At 27.7% G+C, this 25,971-nt stretch overlaps 3 protein-coding genes across 3 annotated transcripts; 1 reads left to right on the top strand and 2 right to left on the bottom strand.

The window, feature by feature from the left end:
* Nucleotides 1-1,433: 1,433 nt before the first annotated feature.
* Nucleotides 1,434-6,355, bottom strand: LOC130904159 (endoplasmic reticulum mannosyl-oligosaccharide 1,2-alpha-mannosidase). Its single transcript, XM_057816749.1, has 8 exons — nt 6,092-6,355; nt 5,787-6,039; nt 4,533-4,718; nt 4,147-4,295; nt 3,766-3,954; nt 2,508-2,695; nt 1,970-2,261; nt 1,434-1,876 (listed from the first exon to the last, which is right to left on the bottom strand). Exons 1-8 carry the CDS (start codon nt 6,170-6,172, stop codon nt 1,517-1,519), a joined length of 1,698 nt encoding a protein of 565 aa, XP_057672732.1. The 5' UTR covers nt 6,173-6,355; the 3' UTR covers nt 1,434-1,516.
* Nucleotides 6,356-6,580: 225 nt separating this feature from the next.
* On the top strand, nt 6,581-15,367 carry LOC130904158 (centrosomal protein of 97 kDa). The gene is made up of 13 exons (XM_057816748.1): nt 6,581-6,772; nt 6,827-6,978; nt 7,030-7,188; nt 7,576-7,677; nt 9,680-9,876; nt 10,911-10,994; nt 11,375-11,577; nt 11,991-12,149; nt 12,344-12,632; nt 12,689-12,973; nt 13,037-13,265; nt 14,758-14,892; nt 14,973-15,367. The coding sequence occupies exons 1-13, from the start codon at nt 6,769-6,771 to the stop codon at nt 15,231-15,233; spliced, it is 2,259 nt and encodes a 752-aa protein (XP_057672731.1). The 5' UTR covers nt 6,581-6,768; the 3' UTR covers nt 15,234-15,367.
* Nucleotides 15,368-15,472: 105 nt separating this feature from the next.
* Nucleotides 15,473-25,903, bottom strand: LOC130904264 (MOB kinase activator-like 2). Its single transcript, XM_057816929.1, has 8 exons — nt 25,900-25,903; nt 25,093-25,240; nt 23,128-23,291; nt 22,645-22,741; nt 21,124-21,248; nt 19,091-19,411; nt 15,882-16,016; nt 15,473-15,703 (listed from the first exon to the last, which is right to left on the bottom strand). The coding sequence occupies exons 1-7, from the start codon at nt 25,901-25,903 to the stop codon at nt 15,943-15,945; spliced, it is 933 nt and encodes a 310-aa protein (XP_057672912.1). The 3' UTR covers nt 15,473-15,703; nt 15,882-15,942.
* Nucleotides 25,904-25,971: the final 68 nt, after the last annotated feature.

The following is a 25,971-nucleotide window of genomic DNA, read 5'->3' as shown; positions in this document are numbered from 1 at the left end:
TGTGATAAAAAAGTCACCTCAATACTAAGATGTAGAATCACGTAGGATCAAAATACTAAAAAACGCTAAAAATGCCATCAAATGGTGAAAGTGTTACTTTAAAACAGCAGACAGAACTGGAATAGAACTGTGCAGGCCTAGACGCACTCTGAAAGCCTGGGCAACACACCAAGCATTTTTCAAGCAAAAATATATGCAATTGAGAAATATTTCCACTTCAATCTAATAAGAACTACCGAGAATAGGAAATCATCATCCTGTCCGCTATCTAAGAAACCATTAGAGCTTAAGCTCTAATATAAAATCAAAACTACTAGAGGAAATGAAATAGCTGACCGACTCGCTAAAGTAGGGGCAGACAAACCCTTCAATACCTTTTATGGTATTGACTACAGAACAATAAAACACTGGAAAAAAGTAGATAGCAGTAAAACCAATTACTGGGACAATCTACAGGGGCTGGAACAGGCAAAGACTCCTGGGAAACTATAACCGGAGAAGATGTGATGAATGTAAGAACCTAAGTGAGAACCTAGAAATACCATCAGGAGTCCTGTCGGGGCAGTGTTAATAATTGTTTTGTGAAGAGGACAAAACCTCTAACCTCCATATTGTAATAGAAAACTATTAGCTGTAAACTCAGGGTTCCCTAGTATCTCAAAAATTCTTCAAAAGAAACGTAGAAGAAGTTTATAACTCAGGCGCTTGATAAGAGAAATGCATCACATTTATATCTCACTTCATTCCAGAAGATGGCTGTAGAATTTGTAGGCAAGAAACTACAAAACTTGTTAACACTTTTAAAGGTGTAGAAAAAAGTGAGTTGTCGAGTTCCTTCATGTGCAACTTTTTTTCTTGAGAGCCTTGGTGCTGCAAATGATAAACACGGAGATTAATATAACCAAAGTATAAAGACCATTAAAATAAAATCCTAAAGTTGCTGGGATCACTCATTACTTGGAAATTTCTACCAATAACAATGTTAAAGTTCAGAATAGATATTAACTCACGCTTTTCTAAATATATTGTAATTCGATTTACTCCTTTTCCAAACTTCTGTTAGCATTCAGGAAGCATTTGATGAAATTATATCTAGCAGAAACTGAGTGCTACTACCAAAACAAGTTAGTTTTAAGTCTTACTCCTAGATTTTTTCTTTTCAATCTTTAAAAGATTGTTGCTACAGTCATATTTTTACTAAAAATCATCATCAAAATTTATTTTCCTTGGACTAAATTCATTTCCAATCAATCAAAAAAATTGTAAATAATGTAATGCAATAATTAAACCGTTTACAGGTATTTTACATTCAAGTTCTGTTGGCGGGAAAAACGGGAAAAAAAAGTTCACTATAACTTATTTATATTGGTTGAGTTTTCAAGGTACTTGACCAAACTCTAGACCCCCTTTAACCTTTATACAAAATAACAAAGCATTATTTAAAGTTTATTTCCAAAAAAATAATAATAAAAATAAAATCAAAAAGACTAGATTAATCGACAGAAGTACATATTGTTTAAGTTGAGTATATTGGAAGAGGATGCGCTTCTGAGTTGATAACATATTCATCTAAGTTTAATAATTTAGGGTTGTCACTAAATAATAAGTATAAATATTTTAAAGTCTCTGATAGAAAGAATGATTCCATCATATCTTTAGGTCTAACATTTGCAGCATTTCGGACATTTCCTATTGACGTGTATCCATTAACAACTTTTGTGTATTTTTCAAATCCTTGAAAAATTTTCCATCCCCAGTCTTGATAAGTAGTATTGCTTGTAAGCTGGTACATATACCAAAGACTCTCAATAAATTCTGGTCGAAGCAGATTGTGGGCATCATTTGGTTTTACATACATATCTTTAGAATTCTCACCCTAAAAATGTTTGTTATATAATTACACATTTTTTCTGTTTAACATCATACATACTGTAACTAGATTATGATTAAAAAATAAAAATGCACTTACTTGAAAATTGAAGTAGGTAATTTCAGGTGCTAAAAATGTTGGTTGCATAGCATATGTTTGATAACAACTATCTAAAATATCTTCAGCTAATTTCCAGTGGTTATTTGTTAACCCATTATGAACTCCTAATGCTAAAGTGCCAGGTAAATAACAAGTGAGATGGTCCATTTTTGGTTTAAAGTCTTTACCACCACCTAAAAGTTCTCCTATAAAAGCATATCCATTTGGTTGGGTTCTTCTTAAAAGATGTTTTTGAATACCTTCTATACTTTCCAAGTAATCTTCTTTGAAGCTGGAAATATATTTAATTAAAATGCATATTTTAGAAACAACAAAAAATTGAAAGCCTGAATCGTCACAATTTATGGTTTTTATATTTTTTACTAATTTAAATACTAGATATAGTGTTTGATGCGTTTATGTATTATTGATACATTCAAAGTCATATATAACTTTTCTATTAGTTCTATTCAATTTTCGCTTCTTCTTATTGATATAGATATAGCAGATAATTAGTACAAGGCTCAATACTACTTACTAATCTACAGTTTTTCCTGTCTGAATCCACTGCTTAAGTAGATATTCATAGTAACTATCGCCTCTCGCTCCTAATGTAATAGTAGCATAACTTCTAAATTGGCCAGTATTAGCATTAATAAAGATAGGAACCAAACCATCTTTTTTCTCTAATTTATGTATGATTCTCGATACTCTATCTACAGCATACTAAAATGAAACCGCCATTGAAATGATAAGGAATATGACATTTGGTACATTAAACTCATGATAACTAGATCAAGATGAAGCAAATAGAACACATTTTTTGTATTCCTTTGCAAAAATTATATTATCAAAAAGAAGACTATGCAGTGTAATTTAAGATATTGGTTCATTAGAAAAATTAATATCTGTTCCAAAACACAAAGGACCCCTTCAATTCTTATGAAAATTGGCAAGTTTTCTTAAACTTGGCACATGATACTCTGGAAGAGAGTGAGGGATTTGGTTTTGGCCAATTGTTCTGAAACTTGTCACAATGATAGTTCAAAGTACGCTGATTAAGATTTCAATGGGTCATTAATGTGGTAGGTAAGTTGCATAAATAACTTCATAAACATTCCTCTGTCAATTAAGGTAAGATGAAATAGTCCCGGCCACTTAATGCAAGACTTAACATTCCCGGCCACTAAAAACAAGGTGTATAATTCCAGTCAGTTAAGACAAGATTAAACAATCCCGGCATGGTTCATCAGTTCAGGCCACACAAAGGCAAGGCTAACCTTCCTCAAGCATTTGTGTGTTTTCTCGTTTTGTCTATATTTAAGAAGGAATATTACTCAATCTTAATATTTTTTTAATATATTTTAGGTAGGTTTGCAGTAATACATTTAGATAAAATGCCTAAGTAAGCACAAATTAATATATGAAAAGGTAGTTTTTTCATTTACAAATTAAAATTGCTCACAAATTAGAGCAACTAAATATTTACCCAAATTAAATAATATATCTACGTTACTTCTGCAACAAATATACCTTCCTAAAAATAATAGATAAAGCAACTATAAATTTTACAAAAGAAATTTTGGTAAAACTTGTGATAAAAAAAACAAAACTATTTTAATCATCATTTTAATTATTCTCAAAAGCATTCATGGTTTTGAAAAACAGTTTATGTGTTATGAACAGTTAAGTAAAAATGCTTATTATAAAATTTCTCTCACAGTTATAGTTTCTCTACGATTATAGTAAAATAAAATTGAGATTATGAGCTACAAATGAATACACAAAAGTTTTACCTCGTATTTTGGATCGCCAGTAATTCGACTCAAGTCTCTAAATTCCAATTGTATGGTTGTTACTTCTGATGTACTACTATCTGGAGACCATTTAGGAGCGTGTGGTTTCCTGGTAAATAAATTTATATCTGAATATGGAATGCCAGATTCCGAAGCGAAACAAGGAAGTAATCTATCAGCCAACTCAATCTATGGAATAAATATATTTATAAATAAATTGAATCTTAAAGATATTAGATATAGAGAAATTATTTTCAACAGTGAATTACTTATTTTAAAAGAAAAATGCGATACAGAATTTGTGAAATTTTATTTTAAAAAATAAATATTTGATAACACACAATTAAATAAAGTAACCATGATATTTGAATAAAAACTTACTGCTTTTTTTAAAAACATGTCATCTTTTGAAAAATGGTATATGCTGAGCAATCCACCCAAAACTCGTATTGTAACTTCAAATAAATTAACATCCCTATTGATATCAAAATTTAAATGGTGTTCCACCCAATCTCTTGCTTCCCTGTATTCTACAATTTTACAAAAAATAATTACAACTTCCTGCATAATTTAAAATATATGACATTAATTAACATATTACTCAATAAAAGCATTCTGAAGATGAATATAAATTCTCTTATCATCTATTTAAGAAAATATTTCTTCCTAATTATTTGGTTTCGGAAAAAGTTGAGGTACTCTAAATATTCTGTATAATAATCAAACAATGATTTTCGTAGTAGTTGTAGTACTAATTGATTACTTACCATCTTCTAAACCCATAATAAACATTGTATCCAAAGAGTCAACAATAGTTAAGCCTAGTCCAAACCAATCACTATAACTTTCAGATATGGGTTTTAAATGGTCATGACCCCATGCGAATTTTTTATAACCTTTCCATGCATGTTTGAATGCATCTGCTACTGCTTTTTGTTTTAAAGTTATGGGACCTGAAAACAAAACTGAAATTAGTTGAAACAACAAAATGAAAAAATATCAACCAGATCAAAAGATATTTGTTAAATAATTACATAACATAAAGCCTAACCATCTATAGCTAATTACAGCGTCAGATTTAGGAACAGTGTAGATGTCCCAGACCCCGAGCAAATAGGAGCCCAGCAAAATTACTAATTTATTTTAAAAGTGATATTGGACTCGATACAAAACTTTTCCATAAATTGTTTGGAAATTTAAATTATGGTATTCAAAATCCAATGGATAGTGAATTAATTAATCTAATTTAATCCCCACTAATAAACTGAAAACTCAATCAAGAAATAAGTTTTTTAAGTAAAAATTTTATATGCTTTAACATTTTAATTTACTTTTACTTATAATTTATATTTAATTTTATTCTAATTTAAACTAATGTTCTAAAAACAAACCCCACTACTTCTTAATACAACACTGGCTAATTGTATGACACAAAATAGACTTTAAAAATTTTAGATATATTTTTTCAATTCTTTGCTCATTCTCAATCTAATTCAATGGAGTTTCAAGTGAATATCATGAAGCTTAATGCAGGTGTCATGCATTGATGATTATATTGAATTCATCCAGCAGCATAATTCTCCTATGGATGGTTTAATTAATATAATTTATGAAGTGGTCTGTGATTAAATTATGAGAGAGAATGGGTAGGATTTGGTTTGAAATGTACCCATTAATGACATGATCATTAGTTTCAATAAAATGTTACAAACACATGTAGGTATCTCATGATTCATGAACTTAGATAGAATTATGTTACAGAAAATATCAATTTTTAAGTTGGCAAAAATTTTGAAGTTTAACAGTGTGTAAAATTTATGTTTAATGAAAGTTTACAATTATTTGACACTAAATGTGTCTATTATTGGAAGCAATAATGAAAGATATTACTCTAATTGACAGAAAATTAAAAATTAATAATTGACTTATTAAAAATAAACAGATGGTTTATTATAATTTTGGAACTTTACATGGCAAAAGTTAACTTCCAATTGATATATAAATTTTTATTTGATACTTACCTTCAAATCTATTCTGGGGTTTAGAAATTTCAGTAGTAACTATTCCTTGTTTTAAGTAAATGTTATTTAAATCATCCAATTGTTTTGATTCTTTAATAATACTTTTTATGCTATACTTCTGATCTTCAGACTCTTTGACTGATATTATTGCAGTATGCTTATTTAAATGAAAAAAATATAAAAAACTAGAACAAATCAAAATTGTTGTAGTGATCAAACAACTTTTTTGACATTTTGATAACTTATTCCATGTCTAAAAAATATAAATTCTTTAAATGGAGAATATCATCTTATACTTAACAAACCCTTCTCAGATATAATTTCCGCCTTTTATCTATTTGAGTATCCAAGTCAATGGTTAGATGATCATATTTATTTTCTACCATTGCTTTTATGTACTATGCAGCAAGTCCCAAATTAATTTATTCGTACATGCTAACTTGCACCTGATTAATACTTTTCACTTTCAATTTGTACATGTGTGTACAAAAAATAATTCCAAGTGGGCCACATAGATTGGTAGACACCATTTGATAACAAGTTCATAACCTACAAATATTCTTAATTACGTCAAATACCTATCCATATTCATTGTCTTTGGCCTTGTAAGGAATTAGCTCAACTTTTATGTAGGTTTCAGATAAGGATGTAATCTGATAATAAAATAGCACATCTATATTACTCATAAAAATGAATTTCACCGATGAAATTTAAAAATTAGAATACTCAAGCAATAATATTAATCGGTAAAAAGTGTAGATGAAAGCAAACAAAATCCATGTCCATACTACTTTATTACAAATGTCAAATATGATTCAAAGTTGACGTTTGTGAATGAATTGATTTATATTTATTGTAATGAAACAAAAGGATAATCACAACAAACACCTAAAAATACAGTTTTATCAGTATAATTTTTTTTATTTAGTTATTCATGTGTAGAATTTGTATCTGACTGCTAATGCAGAAACATTCATTTTAAATGGGTAAGTTTTGAAATGTCCACAGACAAATTATTTGTTAATTCCTTATTTTTTTAGAAAACTCGTTGGAAACTTTGGATTTGTCAAATAAAAAACTCAAGAAATTAAATAAACCAAATTGTACCGAGTCTCAAATTAAAATCCTGATTTTAGATGATAATGAATTACAACGCTTAGATAACATTGATTCTTTTACAAAACTACAGAAGGTAGTTATAATGCAATTTCTGAAACATGAACTTCAATTTACTTTGTTTTAGTTGTCTATTGTCAGAAATCAATTATTACGGATGTATGGAGTCTGCAGACTCCATTCATTGCATACTCTGGATCTCTCATACAATGGCATTCTCAATATTGAGGGAATGAAAGATCTTACATGTTTAAAATGGTTGAATTTAGCTGGTAATAGTATTAAAGTAAGAATATCACCATTTAGCATATTAGCTATTGCAGTGTATTTCAATACAAATCATAGCAAGATCATAATATTACAATAAATTTGTGTTTAAATAGGGGTTTTTTATGAGGCTCCTGTCTTAATTTACAAACTTTTATCATTTTGATCCTTGAAGACTATTTTTTCAGTGGTTTGTTGAGAATTTCAATCAGTAAAATTACTTGGACTTGAGTCATTTAATATTTTTCTTATGGAATACAATAAACTTCCCTCATTTTCTTGAATCTCAGTTTAAATGTTATGTAATAATTTCAAAATATTACTGGTCACTAATTTTCTGATATAATATTTTTATATCATTTTCAATTTATCTTTGGTTTTATTAACAAAATTTCTTTTTTTCCAGACTATCGAACATCTGCAGACAAATGTTAATTTGGAATATTTGGATTTATCAGAAAATAGTATAACTCACATAACAGATTTATCATTTTTGAAAAATATGAAGGTAAGAACAAATAAGTAGTAGTACTTATGGTGACGAAGCATGTTTTTTGGGTTTCTTACAAACTGTTGTAGGCATGCCCATCAGTTGAAAAACTAGAATTGTATTTTATTAATATGTTGCATTGGCACATTAAATTAATATAAATTAAATTATATAATATCAATACTTCCTTTTACAAATCAGTGTCATTTTCTATAGTTTTCTTATCATTTAGGTTTACCAGAACTAATTTAAAAGCAGATGTGCGTGTGTTCTCTCTGTATTTGATACTCTTTTTTAATGCTTAATTAGCTAACAATGTCAGCTTGGAGTAATCAAATTTAGAATATTTCAATTTTCAATTCAATTTGTTCCTGCAAAATTAACTTTGTTGCTGCAATAATAGAAAAAAAGACAATGCCAGCTTATAATAAAGTTGGCATTGTCACATAAATTTTCCATATAGTAGGTACAACAAGTGATTGCAAATTAGTTGCTATTAAAGAGGACAATGGTAAAAAATTGAAAACTTTCTAAAAATTGTGAATCAGATACAGACAAAAAATTAATATTATGCAGCAGTTAATTTTTAATTGTTACAACTGAATAAAGGCAGGATAATAGCACAATATATTGAAAAAATTAGAAAAGAAAACTCTTTCAATACAAATTAGATCAACGCCTAAGAAATATCAATCATGTTTACTCAGGAAAAAAATAGTAAAAATCAATTATATTATTTGGAGGTGATATGTTCAATTGATGGGTGTTACTTCATTAAACTTATAATTAAAATTAACAGTTTCCCAGTTTTAAATAAAATCTATCAAACACTTGAAATATAACAACCAAACTCTCTAGATATTTTTTAAAGTCAATAATTAAATCTATAGTAGAAACTAAATATAGTATAAAGATAGTAAATAGGAGGTTAAAAGTGTGTCAAATTATTTAGACTATTTCCTTCGAAAAATTTAAGCCAACCAAAAAGCTGTAATATTTTATGTTTACCTAGCAACGATCAAATTTCAGCGATAATATTGCACTAGTGCAAATTATCGATAATTTGCACTAGTGCCAAATTTTCGTCTAGGATTAATAAACATCATTTTGTTTTAATTTTGTATTTTAAGAAAAGGAACAATTATTGAAAATGCAATTAGAATATACAACTTTACTGGAGGCCGACGATGGTGTTTCTATGCTGCTTCCACCACTTGTTATTATAATTTAAAGAATAACAAATTTTAAACACAGAATTAAGTTTATTTTAAATTAAATTTTTCTCAGGAAATAGTCTGCCAAAATGCCCTCTCGTGCATGTCAAATTGTCTCATAATTTCCTCTCGTGCGCATTCGCGCACTCGAGAAAATTAAATTATCGACAATTTGACATGCACTCGGGACATTAATATTGATAATTGTGCAGGATGTTTTTTCATATACTTCTAAATATATATTTAGGAGTACCAGCAGATGGTGACATTACATTATTAGACTATATTTTTGCAAATTCACTAATGTTGAAATAACAAAGAAGTTGTGTTGTTTACAATTTTCAGTTTCTTTTTTATATTGTGTAGGTTTGTTTGTGATATCGTTAAATTATGAAGAGTTTTATTAATAATTATTTATCAGTATATTTTTAAATCGGATAATAAACGAATTTAACAAATAATCTAACTACTATTCATAGTAATCTTAATTTCATTCCAATTATTTCTAGTTTAATCACCATAAAAATATATCCTGTGACCTTCTTTTGTTGCTGTATACTAACATAATCAATTAGTTACGTTTCAATATAGTATAAGTTTATTCGTTATACCATTGATAATTTATAAATAAAAATTTAATTTTGTTCTCAAAAGAATCATCGAAATTTTTCGATTAATTTGAAATATTTCCCATAAAATTTACTGTTGATCAAAAATTCATGTAGTGCTTTGAAGCTTTTTTTAAAATTGGAAACTTATCTGTAATACTGTATAAAAAATTTACTTATATTAGCATTCTTTTTCAGGAATTATATTTACATAAAAATAAAATTGACCATTTAAATCAATGTGACAAATTTTTACCTACAAGTTTAACAGTACTAACACTGGCCAATAACAATATACAGGATCTTAACGAAATTTCTAGGCTTGTTAATTTAACCAATTTGACTAAAATTTCCATTGCTAATAATCCTTGTGTCGACATGACAGGCAGTAATATGTATCCTTTTAACTAATACATGTTATTCTCAAATGACAATAGGTACCAATATAAATGAAATATCCAAATTGAAAATAAAGTAGAATTATATTTTTTCTTTATTATTATCAGAAGCAACAACTGATTATCGGATTATAGATTTTCAAATGTATTACATTATTTTACACACTAAATTTTTAATTCTTTAGGAAGTCTGTTGTTTTATCAAATTTTTGACAAAACTATCTAGTTTACAATATTAATCTAGCTCTATTTTCACTTAAATTAAATTTTTCTAAATGGTTTAATTAATCTTTATTTATATATTGTGTTATTGGTACCACATAACCACTTCTATTACATTTGTTTAGAAACCTTATATTTTTTTGGATGCTTACTTTTGCTATTTTTATTGCGGAAGATATATATGTATATAATTAAAATTTTGTTAAAAGAATTTCAATTTTTAAGTATGAATTCAATATCCTATGAAATGATACCGTTAAAAAAACAATTTTTCTTATTAAACTTAGATTTGTGAGACACTTAACATTTTCCGTAATAACTTAATGTTTTGATTTAGTATCTGACTACACATTCATTACACCAAGGGGTTGTAAAGCAAGTTTTGTTTTTTGGTATCGAATTTGTAATCTTGATAAATTTCCTTCCAATTTGTCATGAAAAAATGTATGAGGGATGATACTGTTTTTACTAGAATATGTAAATACGTGAGTAAATGTTATTATTTGATTAAATTTTTTCTATACACCTGAAATTTCTTAGTGGTACTAGATAAGCAGTAACAAATTTTACACTAAACACTAAGTCTAACTAATTTGTGTGCCTTCCTCAATGAAGGTATAGTGTATACAGCTAGTATTTATAATCTAATACTTGAAATTGCTTTGTACATCTAAAATAATGCACAGGTGCTTTTCTCGTGACAACAGGTGTACAAATTATTTGTATTAAAATTTTATGCTAAATACTTTGAATATTTCAATGAATTTTGTATATTATTTTTTCCAATTTTCCTTATCGGAAAATTCTAGAGGTTTTGATTACCGTCCATTTATTGTAAATTGGTGCTTAAATGTCAATGTTATAGATGAATATGTGGTGGATGCTATTGAAAGGTAATATTTTTAGACCTTATGAAAATCAAATATATTCCCTCTGTTAAGAAACACATTTTTGGTATACTCATTTATCATTTTTTATGTAATAATGTAAAGTGAAATCAAATTTTTAAAGTAGCTTCAGAATAATGCAGTTTAATCAAATTTAGATCGCCGTGAATTTGCGACATAACTTAAAACATCAAAACTTAGCTTAAAAGTGGCTTCTGAAATCGATCCAAAAAATTTGGTACATGAGAACCCGCCTTTATTCATTAACTTATAACTAGTATCAATTATGTTGTTTGTCAAATTTTGACTTTATGAACATGTAAAACGTGAATATTTTATTTTTTGTGTAAAAAGTAATTTCTACTTTGAAGATATTCTACTTTTAGTTTGAGAGCAGAGTGGCTGTATTCTCAAGGAAGAGGTAGACATTACAGAGTAGGTGATCATAAAGAACTAGTTCAATACCTAGCAACTGTATGTCCTCTTACTGGAGAAACATTAGAAACTGAAGAAGATAAGAAACTTCGGCTAATATTAAGTAAAGCACAACATCACCAGAAGCAATTAAGAGAACAAACGTTTACAAATGGTGAGAGTTATACAACTCTAGTCATAAACACCTCTTAGGTCATAGTTTCCATTTTTATTTAACGCTAGGATATTACGTTGATATTTTTTGAAATGGTAATTATTCATTTCTTATAAAAATGGAGAAATTTTCTAGAAAGATCTAGAACGTCAAACTTTTCAAAAATTATTTGAATTTTTATGAAAGATTCAAAGTTATATAGAAATTTGAATGAATATTCAAAACAATATTATAATGTTTTAGAAAGTTATTTGGAATTTCCCAGAAAATTATCAAAAAAAGTTATCTAAGTACACCCTTAGTATATTCATTAAGTGCTTGATTAATAAATAATGGGTGTTTTCTGTTGGGTCTACTGAAGATCTCAAATGTTCACATCGGTTTATTAACAAATAATAACAAATTTATTTCAGATCCAAGGGATATTAATCGAAAAAGAAAATCACCAGAAAGAATGTCTGCTAGTTGTTTTAGTAGTCTTAGTGACACCAGTAACTTTTCTTTAATGAGCCAGAGTCTAGATCCAGCATTACTGAGGTTGAATATGATGTCCCGTCCAACGTCGAATGAAGGTAATTGTAAAAAAATGTGAGACAATTATATGCCATTATTTTGATAGATCATAACAGAAATGACCAAAAGCTTATAAGTATTTTTATTAGGTTTTTGAAAATGATTCAAGAAAAAGGTTTTCTTACATTTTAATCATTTGTCAGCAACATGTTATTATGTAATCCAAAATTTTCAAATGCATTTTTATTTTTAGGTTCCGAACAATTGAATAGTCCTTTAAAAGCCCTTTCTAAAAATGTACCCGTCCCAGAATCTCTAATGAGCCCAGATTGCCATCCATTTATTGAATTACAAAATAAAAAGAATCAAATTTCCATGGTGCCCAAGATATGCATGCCTCAAAATGAATTGAACACATCAGAATTTAATTTAAATAAAACAGTTCCCATTAATAAAAATAAAATTTGTGATAATTTAAGAAAGGTTGGTTCTCCGTCTCCTATAAGACACAAGATAAATACTAAGGAAATGATTCCTTCAAAGTATGTACATTCTCATTAACTTTATTTAATGCTTTACTTACGATAATTATTTACAGCCCCACAAAAATGAATAAAAAAACATCGATATTAAGAAATCGGTCAATAAGTAGTGATGATGAATCCGAAATGTTTGATTCAAAACTACAAACAATTCAAATGAAAGTTGAAGAAAGATTACAAAAAGAAGACTTGAATAACCAATGTAATGGGGAAGATAGAGTTGAACATGCAGCTATTTGTATACAAAAAACTTGGAGAGGGTATTATACAAGAAATAAAAATAAACAAATTCAGGAAATGTTTAAAGAGCTACAACATAAACGAGCCAACCAGTATATTCAGTAAGTAACTGTTTTTTTATGAAAAATTGATATGAATTTTAATTTATAAGCATATATGTTCAGGAAACTTGCAACTGATATGGAAACTACAAAAATAGCTTTGGAAAGTGAACGAAAGATTCAAATGTTGCAAACAGAAGCTATTAGTGCACTTTGGAAAAAAATATCTAGTCTTCAAACTAACGATGCAGAAGCTACATCTGCTAAGAATTTAAATTTATCTAATTTATCTTTGAATAACTCTGAAGTTGTGAAAGAACTAGCACACAGTTGTACACTGTTGCAATCGCAGGTGAGGGGATAATTAAATTTAATAAATTCTTACTAATCAAAATTATAGAAACGTACACAAATTAATTAACCATGCTTGTAAAAATGTTAGTTTATCGGGTAGTATAGTGTGTTCAGTATTAATGGTTCACACAAATAATTCGAGGTTAAATTAAGTTTTTAATTTCTGTTTATAGCTAGTAGGTCTGATAGTATACTTTGAAATCATATTGGTACTGCCTTGTTGATTCATAATCATCATGTTATTTGTACCCTTTCGATAATTCTACTGATTATAGTGGTGCTTTATTTGTTTGGTGAGTTTGGAGAATGGATATTGTATTACAATTCGATTTTATTAATATTAAACACTTAGTTTAATATACTAATGAATATTTAAAACGATTTTCACGATGATTGCTGGATAATGCTAAAAAGGCGAAGCTGGTATTCTTCTGTTATAAATATGAAATTCTAAATTAGTAGGCTTACATGCAGTTTAAGCTTATTAAATAATGATAAATCAATTAAACTTTGATTCTTAGTTCATTATCAATTTTGTAGGGATTCTTTGCTCCCTTTAAACTTTGATTCAATTTCATTCAAAGATACCTCATTTGTTTTAAATTGGGTTCTCACACGATGACTTTTGCTGTGTCAAGGAAGAAATAAGTTGTTGATAAAAAAAGTACTGGTTTAAAAAATTATTTTCACAAAGGTAAATTATATTACATTACATTTTTATTATTCGAAATGTGATTTGAAGAAAATCACAAGCTAATAAGGTATTGGATATTCGAAAATTTGGTACTGAATTGGATGAAGAAAAGTAATTTTACATCGACAAATAAGATACCTCATAAATTCTTTTTTTTTCAAATTCTTTTATCATTAATGTGATACAAAAAAACGTGAAGCATAACTTAAAAGGCCAACAATCTTTTAAAATTAACAGAAAAATGGTTACTTTTTACATATTTCTATTATTAAAAATGTCTTCTAATCATGGTACTTTTGAGAACTTCTGTGCTTTTCCGTTTACATTTTTCACTTGCTTGGTCAAAAGTTATAATAGCACTATTATAGACTATTTGAATAAGAAAATTAGTGTATTAACAATTATAATGTCTTCATCATAATAACATTTCCCAATGTTTTTCGCATCTAGTTCTCGATTATATTGCTTGGAAATATTAAAAGTTTCAAGACCTATTTAAAAAAAAGGTGATTTGATTTAATGATATGAAGCAATTAAAAAAATTAATCTGTAATTGGTACAATGTGGAATCAGTGTTTTATTTTCACGCCCCTAAACGGTACCAATTTGATTAAAACCTCGTTGTACATCTATATATGGGTGAATTGTGGTCCTTTGTTAGTACAAGTATCATCTTTAGAATCCAGAACCCAAACTCATTTCATTATATGTTTGGATAATAAACATATAAACATATAAAATCGTTGTTGCAAACGATTTTATTTCAAAATTGCAAAATGAATATATGTGTTTTTAGATTCAGCAACTACAAACGTCTATGCAGGATATTGTGAAAGTTATGACAGTTTTTAGTCAAAGTCCGAATATAAATCAAAAGTTAAAAGATGGTATTGCAACTCAAACAGAAATTATTGCTGTTCACACTCCACAGGTAATTAAATATATGGTTTTCAATAGTAATATAACAAGTAGCTGCGGGTTCTACTTTTGTATTAATATTTTTATATTTAGGATGAAACATCTAAGTATTTTCCCTTCCAAAAACAACTCTGCCAGTTACGTCCATCATCTCTACCTCTTGCTATTCATCAGAGAAAAAAGGAAAATGCTCAACTTAGTGGTAGCAGTAATTCTGTGGATACATTAACTTCAGAATTGACTCAATATGCAGGAAGTCTCGTAGACGGCGTTATAAAAACTGTATCAGAAAGTAAAGTCGATGTTACCAACACTTCAGAAATAACAATCACTGGAAACGAGAAAAAGAATTAACTACTTTGTACTCCTATACAGATTTGGTTACGCTTGCCATGTTATTTTCGAGTCGCATATAAATTTAGGCATAAGTTCTAATTTAAGTATTATATTTCACACATAAAACGAATTGTAACAAAGCATTCCAAAATTGTTAACGTTTTATTTTCCCTATCTTCCAAGAAACTGATGGATTCATATGATTTTGTTAGTCAGTTCCTCAGTAGGTATATTGGATACGTTCAAATGATAACTAATTAAGGTTCCAAACATTTAATTGATAACAATAAATAAATAACATTTTGGTCCTTCGAGCCGCATAAATGTAGATTTCTGAAATATTTCGTGCAAATTTACAAGTTAATATTTGCGTATCTACCAATAATTATTTGTCCTTGAGAAAGCTGAACGGATATAGAACAAATATCCCTTCCAATTATATATATGTATATATGAGCTAGAACCTCTTGCTTAATATTTAACACGATCTGAAATACGAAAGATAAAAATTAATTATAAACAATGAACTTACAGTATTAAATCTAAATATATGAGAATCGTTCAATAATAGGCAAGTGAACATTATTATGCCTTATTTATGAGTAACAAATGTCTTTACATATTTATATATTACATCCTTTTACAAAGAGATACCAATGCATTTACCTAGATTAAGAAAATTCTCAATGCTCGTTCTTTATCCCTCTCGCTTCAGAACCAGAAGGCTTCAATCTGTTGATGACTGAATGTTTTTTGATTGATCCAACCTTAACTGTCCTTCCATAACCTCGTTCAATTCACCTAAAGACAAATCAAGCCATAAGTCAAATGTAATTGTGGTTGCTACTCAAAAAATTGGAAGCTGATTTGGCATGGTGGTCCAGTAAAATTATCAGAAACAAATTAGTTTACCAAATTGAATATGGCATCTTAATGTGTGTGTCAATATATACTATAATATATACTTTTCTTTTTAATCTTTATTCTTTACAATATATTCAGCAACATCCATTACTTTGGAATCGTATGTTGCTGAAAAGAACATAATCGACAATTAACAGCGCCCAATATCTTATGGATCCTAATACACTGGTCCAGTAAGAAAACATTTTTTTTCTATATCAAATACTTTAAATTTCATACCCCAATCTAATACTTTCACCGGAGTACCAATGATTATATGTTTGGTTAATTTAGAGTTTTTAGGGACTGTGTCTCCGCTTACTGCAAACTTCATTTCAATTTCTGGGCAGAACATTGCCATATGAGCAACTACTTACATGAAATATTAATACTCGAAATACTTTAAATAATGATTTTGATACTATAATTCACGCAATTTGTTTGACCTGCTCGCAGTCCAGACTTAAACCCCATTGAACACATTTGGGATGAGATAGAGAGAGGTTTATGGAGACATAAGGCAGCCTCCATAAATTCTGGAGTAACGTCATTTGCAGAATATGATCCAAATCATTCCTCGTCGTTTGCAAGCTGTTATCACTGCCAGAGGAGAGAATACTCGCTACTCAAGGCAATAAAATTTCTTTTGTTTCAACGAAAATCATAGCCAAGTAAAATTATTTGTTTTCATTACATTCAATAAACTTTCAACAACAGTTGGCAAGCTATTACAACAAAAAAAATTCTAGAAACAAAATAACTTAAAACTACAGGGTGACCCTGCTTGGCAGTATATTTGATAGAGAACAATAATAAGTTATTATGAAAATCAATATCAAGTTTGCTTTTGGAAACACTGTAAAAAATAATCTGTTCATAAGATCAACAAATTTGATTATCACCGTAACATGCATAAATAGCTGTTAACGAGCATGCATAATGTATGTACTTTAGGGATTACATTACAGTGCAGATTAGTAAGTAAGATTATCAAAGCTGTTTTTGATATCTGCAACTTATCTTCTAATTACAGAATTTTAATAAACTCCATGGCGAAATATTCTAGAGCTTGGTATTTATGTAAAAAGGAAGCACAATAGGGTAAACCCTCTAGTGCACTCGAGTGGTGTCTGCAATATGGAAGTGCCTGTGGATATTGACTTAGAACTTCTTATGTTGTAGTGTAGTGTAGTTTTTATGGAGATCCAAATACTTTTTCAATCTGGTAATATTAAAGTTTTAAAAGAACTTATTGGACTCATCCTTTCAGGAAAGCACCACCAGAGTGCTTCTCTTAGGTTTTGATCTTACAAAACTACTAAACCATTAACTGAAATATCCTGCAAATTTTCATGGCAAAATGGCATAAAAATATCAATAACAGTCAATTTTTATTTGATAAAACAACAGTGGTTCGGGGGAATTTGCAGAGGGTACAAACAACAGGGACCTATATACATTTCCATCAAAACCTTAACATTTTGAAAGTTTGATAACCTCTGACTTCAAAGGACAGATAGATAATTTAAGGCAACAATTAAAAAAAAGGAAAGGAAAAAAATCTGGCATAAGGCATAAAATATTGAAAACAGACAATTTTTCCAATAAAACAATACAGCATTTCCCAAAGTGACCTAAATAAACTAGAAGTCCAAGTGAAGCTTAACAGGGACACTGAAATCAATAATGTTTCCAAAGTGGTTTAGTTTAAAAACCTGAAAATTAAAAGAAAGCAAATAAAATCAAAAATCGTAACTGATAAATTTGTAAGTTTTACAAAAAAAAATAATAGAAAAGAAAGATAAAAAATGAGTTTTTTAAGAATTGAGAGGTTGCAATGGGCTAAAGAACATAAAAGTTGGACTCCCATATGAATAGTTCGAGACAATTTTATGGAGTGGTAAATCATAGTTTGATGTTTTGGGTCTAAGTGAAGAGTGTCGCAGAGTCAAAGAAAGAACGGATGTTAGATCCATGTGAAATCCCAAGTTTGTTTCACTCTGTAAATTCAGACTAATTTATTTATCAATCTTAATGCAAAACATGGGGGGATAAATTAACTTTGAAACCGAATCATTTTTATTGTTTTAGTGACCAAATCTATCTATTAATACTAAACAATAAATATTTCCGTTATTCAAGTTCAACTTTCAGTGGTAAATGAAATTAAGTGGGTGAGTTTCTGATTATCACCGTTAGTAAAGAACATTATTATTATGCCATCAGACTTATCATATCAAAATATCTGTTTCAAGAAAAAATGTTTTTGATACTTACCTTATTTGGAGTGTGTACTAGTTTTTGATAAATATATCAAGTATTTAACCATTAGATGTAAAATGCACTCAAGAAATTTTAGCTTTTTGAACTATTATTCTAAGAAGTTTCAAATATTAGAACATTCAAAATAGAACTACTTTTGTTGCTATTTAGATCCTTTTCAAATAAATTGGAAATTATCCTATCAATTATAATATAATTTCTACGATTAAATATCAGAGACAAATCTATGAAAAAACATCGTTTTCTGTTTACCCTCTTGTTAGAGAAAAATTATTAAAGCAATTATAGTTGCAACAGTAGATATTTTTTTTATCTAAATAATCATGTCTTTCAATTTTTTTTGTATAATAAATTTTTATTTTGCATCTGTCATAAGGATCAAATTTGGTTCTGAAACTGACTTCATCTATTTAATAAATTATTAATAAACAATTAAAACGAAGCATTTAAGATCATTCAACATATCTGATTTATTTTAAGAATGAAGACATCAAATAATTACAAAGTACAAGAAAATTAATAACATGCAGTTGTCTACTTATACTACGAAATAAAACTAGGTATTAAATATTTTTAAAAACAATTTATTATTTAAGGAAATGTTCCTTAAAAACTATATATTATCTATTTATGTGAAAAATAAATAAAAAATGAAAAACTACTTTACTATATAATGTTTTACTACTTACAGCTTCCTTCTGTTAAGGTAATTTTCGATTCTACATCTGAAGATTCGGATTTGTCACTATTATTAACATTTTCTGGTGTGTTATCTTCTGTCAATTTAAGCGCGACTTCGAGGTCTCGTAGTATTTCTGTTTCTTTTAGTTCTATTAATGAGAAGCGATAATGAAGAGCAGTCAAATGGGCAAAAGTCAAATTAAGATGAGCATGAAGACCCAACATCACGACTTCTTTAAAGTGGGCGGCATAAAGGTGCGCCATCACATGGAACAACAACCTAACTATTTTTCTCACTATTGACTCAAACGACGAGGGAAACTCATTTGCTAAAATATAAATATAATAATTAAATTATTTTACTTCTATTTACATACATGTTGAGTCATGAAGAACTTTTACATGTAAAGCCCATCAGGGAAAATATCATGAGGCTCCTAAAGTGTTAGATAACACTTATAACAGTTATAAATTTACAGGGTGATTCATGAGATTAACCATACATTTTAATGATACAGCATACTACTATCAAGCATTCGACTGGTATTAGCTAAATTTAGAAATTCCAGGACTGGCTTTGATGCACCATGTATAGTATATTTTCAAATACAATAAATGATTTTCAAACTACATAAATAACCAATGAAAACGATAAACGCGACAAAGTTGTCGCACTTTCATCCAATTTTTAGTGAACTTGCCAAAAATAGAACAACCATAATGTCGTATCACATAATGTATTAATTTGAACAAATATAAATCCAACTACATATTTGTATTATCTCTAACGGCAGAATCAATAGTTTTTCAATTTTGAATTTATAGACAAAAATCTCATTAGGGCATCATTTTCAATAAATAATAAATTAAATAGATTGAAAAGTCAAACCTCGTGTAGATGTTGATTGTAAATGATTAAAATGTTATGTCAAATAATAGGCATTCACCATTTGATGTTTCTTAATATTTTATACCCATTGTCATTATTGTCATCATCAACCATTATTTGTCTGTACTAGAAGACATATTACTTCTGTGTGTATCTACATTACGTACTATTATGTTAGCTTTAATTGAATTTTGTTACTTTCGTTTAAAATACCACATCAGTTTTTGACCGCATAATATGCCGACTTAATTTTTGTTTATGAATTCTGTAATAATATTGGTAGAGCTGGTGTAAATTATTTTTATTTTGTTGCAATTATTGAATTTTCTTCTGTTCTTATTTATTGTTATTAGTTACTGGTTTTTGTTGTTTGGTGTTGGTCGTTATTGAATAAAAATGCAACAATTTTGTTGCATTTGTTGTTTTTATTGGTTATTTATGTAGTTTGAAATTCACTTATTGCATTGCAAAAAATATTATACATGGTGCAATATTCAATACGAATCACTAAATTGATGTTTTCAACGCCAGTTCTGGAATTTCCAAATTTAACTAATACCAGTTAAATGCTTGATAGTAGTGTACTGAAAATGACATGAATAATGAAAAAAATTAAATGTGTGTACACTATAATCACTTAAAATTTCACAAATTACTCTGTTAATTAATAGAGAAGAGGAGTTGACACTTTTTAGTGACCACTTGATATCCTCGTTGAGAGACTCTACATATGGTAGTAGGATGTAAAGTTCCTCATGACATCCTGTATAATAAAATTGGGAAATAAATAAATATAAGAGGCTAAATTGAATTATCTTAGTAATAAAATGCCGATAAATTAATAAAAACATAATGTAAATCACATAAAATGTAACATTTACATTCAAATTTAAATAAGAAATAAAATTAACAAAATCCTTATCAGATATATCCTAAGAGATGCCATTAAAAGTAATTACTGTTGATTAACATGCAAAAAATTCAAAAAGTATAAAATCAATGTGTATATCAATAAATCAGATATTTTCACTTCTCACAAAATGTAATTAATTCTTAACTGAAACTATTTTTATGTAATTCATTTTATTTGAAGCAATGTAATATTGGAAAATGTTAAACAACAATTTTCAATCTAAATAATACTTGACTCACCATATTTGGTAGGAAAAATAGTTTCATCACTAATAGTTTTTTGGATAAATGTCATCACATAATCTATATACTGGGGTGCAGCAACTTTTGTCTTTTTTCCTTTTTCGTCAAACCATAAGTAAGTCCTGAAAATTAAATTTTAATATAAATGTAAATGATTTATATAATAAAATACGAATTAAGCCAGTGTTCTTTAAAAAGCAACACTCCAGTTACATCTAGATAAATACACTACTCAAAAAATTGAGATGTAAAAAAGATCATATTTCATAAACACTTTTTAGGCACTTATTTTAATGTAAAAGAAGTTATTGTAAATAATATGTCAAAGAATTTTATCAATTCAATTGTTGAAATTAATTGAGTTCATTCAATTGAAACTTTTTTTTTAAATAGAACAGTTTTTTTAAAATGAAATTTCGAAAGTGAAATTCATAATTCTCTATAACAATGTATCATATAAATTCTGAAAAATCAATACGGAATTTTATGAATGCTTATTTACAAACACACCTATACATTTTTTTATTTTGATATTTGACAGTTATATATAATGGAATAAGTATTAATATTACAGTGCAAAGAGATAAGATAGTGATAAAACCTTTTACAAATAAATCTTTGTACATAATCTCTTCTATTCCAGTTAAACAGATAATCTTGTCATCATATAAATAAATTAAATGTATGACAAGATTAATTTAAAACAGTGGTGTTACTAGAGATGTAAAAGTATGCGACTTCATAAAGCTGTCTGTTACAAGACTCTCAATAATTGTAGAATTATGGTTTCATAAATAACAGCAGTTATCAATGAACGAACTTACAAATAGAGAATAAAGTATTACATAGAATAATTTTTTATATGTAAAAAAATTAATAAGAATAGCATATATTCATTCGCTATGCCTACACATCTATTGAGAATTCATAACAAGATGCCAGTGCCAAAGTAGCAACAGTGTAAGCTTCACATAGGTACAGTTTTAATTGAAGTAATGAGGAATGTTGAGATATTGTCAAGTGTTATACTATTTAGTCTAATATAGAAATCAAATTAGCTATCGGATTTGATAATGTGTATCTTTCAATATTTTTCTTGGCAACATTTCTAAAATCTATCATAGAAGGAATAGTTAACAGCAATAATTTTAATTCATTTAGACTTACTATAATATATTTAGATATGGGTTTTACCATTTTAAAAGCATGTCTACAAAATGTATATATAATTACTTTTGAATTCAAGAATTCAATAACAATTTATTATTAACTACTCGTATATTATGCCCAACCCAAGCTCAGATAAAAAATGAATAAGAATTTTGTTTATATATAACTCTTATCAATATCTTGTGTCTTGAATAAATAATTTTATCTAGACATAACTGGGATATTTAAATTTGCCTGCTTACAGTTCATATCTATCAAGTGTCTGTAAATATGTATTTTAGAATTCAAACATGTGGTTCCCCTATGCAGCCTATTCAAGTAATAAAAATCTTAAAATAAATTACTCACCTTTGGCCGGGACCCGTCATATCTGGACAACTGGATGAAGTACAAAATTCACTAACTGAACCATAAACTAAATTGACATGATCAAATAAAGCCATAGCTAAAATGAAAACTTTTGTCACTGAATTTTTCACAAATAGTATACATGTAAGATAAGTATTATATCAAACAAAAATCTGCAATTTTCTAATGGTTTTATCTAATCAATTCTATAAGGCTTTTTTGATCCCTCAATTCCAAATTCTTTCTGATCATTTCAATAATTGACATTAAAATTTATACTTATGTATTTTGGATATTACTAAGTTAGCACATAAACAGTAAACACTGTACTATATTATAGTAAGTTTTGTGTATTTTTATGAAAAGTTCTTTGCTTCTATCATAAGAGGGAAACTTTTCATCATAGAAAAATTATTAATCAATGATAAAACTATTTTAATGAATGAAACATCTAGTAAACTATATCTTATATAAAATACTTACTGTGTGATGCTAACCATTCATTGTAGTCAAGACCAGCTGGTAAATCAACTAAAAGTCTCATATCCATTTCTGGCAATTTTCTTTCTAAAACAGTAGCTTCTAAATATAACTTTGAATCATTTGAAGTTGTTTCTGTTCCTTCTTTCTCTTTACGTCTTGCTTTTCTATAAGATATTGAACAAATAATGAGTATAGAGTACTATGAAATTAAAAATATATTAGAAAATGACGATATAGTAAATACAATTACAGCAAAAAGAATACAATATACTTTTCAATATTTCATATTGATATTTCAATTCATATTTCAATATTTTCAATATTCAATATATGTATTCAATATATACAATATACATATAAAATGGTTCAGACAAATTAAAATAGAAAAATTGCGGGTTCAAGGAATTACAGAATGGAAACAAAATGAGAAAAGATTTCCTAGTAGATAAAAAAATAGAATAGATCAGATTGTGCAAGATATATAAAATTGGGAGTACATGGCTGAAACAAACAGATGTAGTACAGAAAGAAATGGATATCTATCTATCTATCTATCTATCTATCTATCTATCTATCTATATATATATATATATATATATAATATATTGAACAAATAAACTTTGTGAACAACTAAATGTTATTTATTCTAATATTTTGGTATATATGTATATATACTGATATACAGTTTATTTTGAATATACTATAAAAAGAAATGATTCATATTTCACTCAAATAGCTCAATCAGATATTAACAATAGTGGAAGTTGTTTTTCTAATATATACTATTCTTCTATTAGTCGATCTTCTTTGCTTTGGGGACTTCCACAATATCAATTATTTGAAATAAGAAATTATAATTTATAATAACTTTTTCTTTTATATTACAAAATTATTTCATTCAGCTTGGAAATAATATAGTTTAATATAGTTGCATTACTTTTGCATGAAATCTTAGATAATTTAAACTCGTCTAACTTTAGCTCATTCAATTTTTTTTCTACAGAAATAGCTCAGTTCAATTATTTGACAAATGATTGAGAAGTTTGAGGGTGTGTGCACTATCAGCTAAAGTCATTGGTTAAAAATTGGAAATGGTTTAGAGAAATATTGAATTTTTACTACCCTAATCTTGATTAAACTAGCTTTTACTCTCTTCTTTTTATTTTCCCTGGATTTTTCACTGAAATATTTTATATGAATTATTAAGAAATAATAATTGCCAAAATATAGTAGTATGAACATGTTTGATTAAGCTTACCAATTTTTTACTCAAAGAAATCTAAATAATGCGACTCACTAAAAATATTATCAATAAAGACATGACAGAACATGTCTATTACACCTAAAGAATAATCAACATACAATAAAGAATATTGTTTGTTTGAATAAAGGGAAACCCTAATATTCACATTAAACATGAATTCAGCTCATTCTTGATAACTTTTCAATTTAAATTACTGGTGATGATCCATCATGTAAGAAAATATAGTGATGACATAAATAAATATTATGTAAGTTCAAATTATTTTTTAATAACAACCAAGCGACTATAATATTAATTATAAAAATGCTACAATAAAATAAATAGATGATTTTAATTTATTTGTAAAGTTAAAATACTCAAGGACTGATTTGTACAAATCTAATGTCGAACTTATAACACTTTTTATTTCAATATTATTTTTGTGATGATTCATAAATAATGGTTACCCAATTTGCACAAGATATTATTAAATTCTACTGGTATTTTTCACATACTAAATTTTGTCATGCATCATCCACTTAAAAATTTATTGCGATTTTTATATTTTTGTTCGGACTCTGTAACTATTACATCTCTCCTATAAATGGAGATAACGAAAATAAATAAATTAATAACAATGTTCGAATTATTTATAAAAACGTGATACTAAATTTCGATCTTATTCTCTACGATGATCATGTTTAATTTTAATACGCACTTACCCAATGAACCAGTCCACGGTATCACGAAGATATTCTGGTAATCGCTCCAGTTTGCTTATTTTGGTTTTTGTTCTTATAGATGGACAGAAAAGTACAATTAAGAATTTAAAAATATTTCTCAGCTGATGTCCATTAATTTTCAAACAAACTAATGGCACAAAAACTTAAGAAGTGTTTGTGATCATTTTTAAAGCTACTATGCACTGCACTGTTTCAAATTCTGATTTATAATCTAAAATTCTTCATAATTTGACAAATTGTCATTTCTAAAAGTAATTCTACAAATACACTCCATATTTATTTATTGACAACTGCTAAGAACTACACTTTAGACGCGTTTTAAGTTTTCACACCGCACCATCGATCATTCTGTAAACAATGTAGGTATATATCTATGTAATAAGCAAAAAAGCTTGTTTGAAAATGTTTTGCGAAATATATTTAATTCTGATTACGGTCTTATATACCAAATTAAAACATTCACCATAGTAATGTAGAGCAGTAAAATTTTTCAATTTGCTTATTAAATATATTGATAATTACTATTAGAATTGTGGTAATTTCTATTTTAAATATTATATCTGTTTTTATTATTACTAGTTATCTGACCAGGCTTATTTAGTAAAGCTATTTAGCTAGATACGTAAATATATTTGATCTTTGATTCGTTATTCTAATTAACTAAGTAAAAACTTAGTGAATAAAATCCAATAAATGTACAATAGTTTTATATCACCATTAACAAGACAGATATTAATATGATACAGCTAGAGATTTTTGCGATTGCATTTGTTTATTTTTACTCACTCATCTTACAAATTTTAAGTAGGATTTAGTTTTGTATCAAATATCTAAAACTAACTGACTAATATAATAGTT

This window comes from Diorhabda carinulata, chromosome 2 (assembly GCF_026250575.1).
Source record: "Diorhabda carinulata isolate Delta chromosome 2, icDioCari1.1, whole genome shotgun sequence".
Classification (NCBI taxonomy): domain Eukaryota; kingdom Metazoa; phylum Arthropoda; class Insecta; order Coleoptera; family Chrysomelidae; genus Diorhabda; species Diorhabda carinulata.
The sequence above is the reverse complement of the archived record's forward strand: the minus strand, read 5'-3'. Positions and strand labels throughout refer to the sequence as shown.

Coding starts and splice junctions, on each gene's coding strand:
- LOC130904159 (XM_057816749.1), bottom strand. CDS start 6,172: ATGGTAGAAAATAAATATGATCATCTAACCATTGACTTGGATACTCAA. Junction 6,040..6,091: donor GGAAATTATATCTGAGAAGG/GTTTGTTAAGTA, acceptor TATATTTTTTAG/ACATGGAATAAGTTATCAAA. Junction 2,262..2,507: donor ACAGGAAAAACTGTAGATTA/GTAAGTAGTATT, acceptor ATATATTTCCAG/CTTCAAAGAAGATTACTTGG.
- LOC130904158 (XM_057816748.1), top strand. Junction 7,189..7,575: donor TAGCTGGTAATAGTATTAAA/GTAAGAATATCA, acceptor CTTTTTTTCCAG/ACTATCGAACATCTGCAGAC. Junction 11,578..11,990: donor AGAACAAACGTTTACAAATG/GTGAGAGTTATA, acceptor AATTTATTTCAG/ATCCAAGGGATATTAATCGA.
- LOC130904264 (XM_057816929.1), bottom strand. Junction 23,292..25,092: donor ACCGTGGACTGGTTCATTGG/GTAAGTGCGTAT, acceptor AATATCTTATAG/AAAAGCAAGACGTAAAGAGA. Junction 16,017..19,090: donor TACCTTAACAGAAGGAAGCT/GTAAGTAGTAAA, acceptor ATTTGTCTTTAG/GTGAATTGAACGAGGTTATG.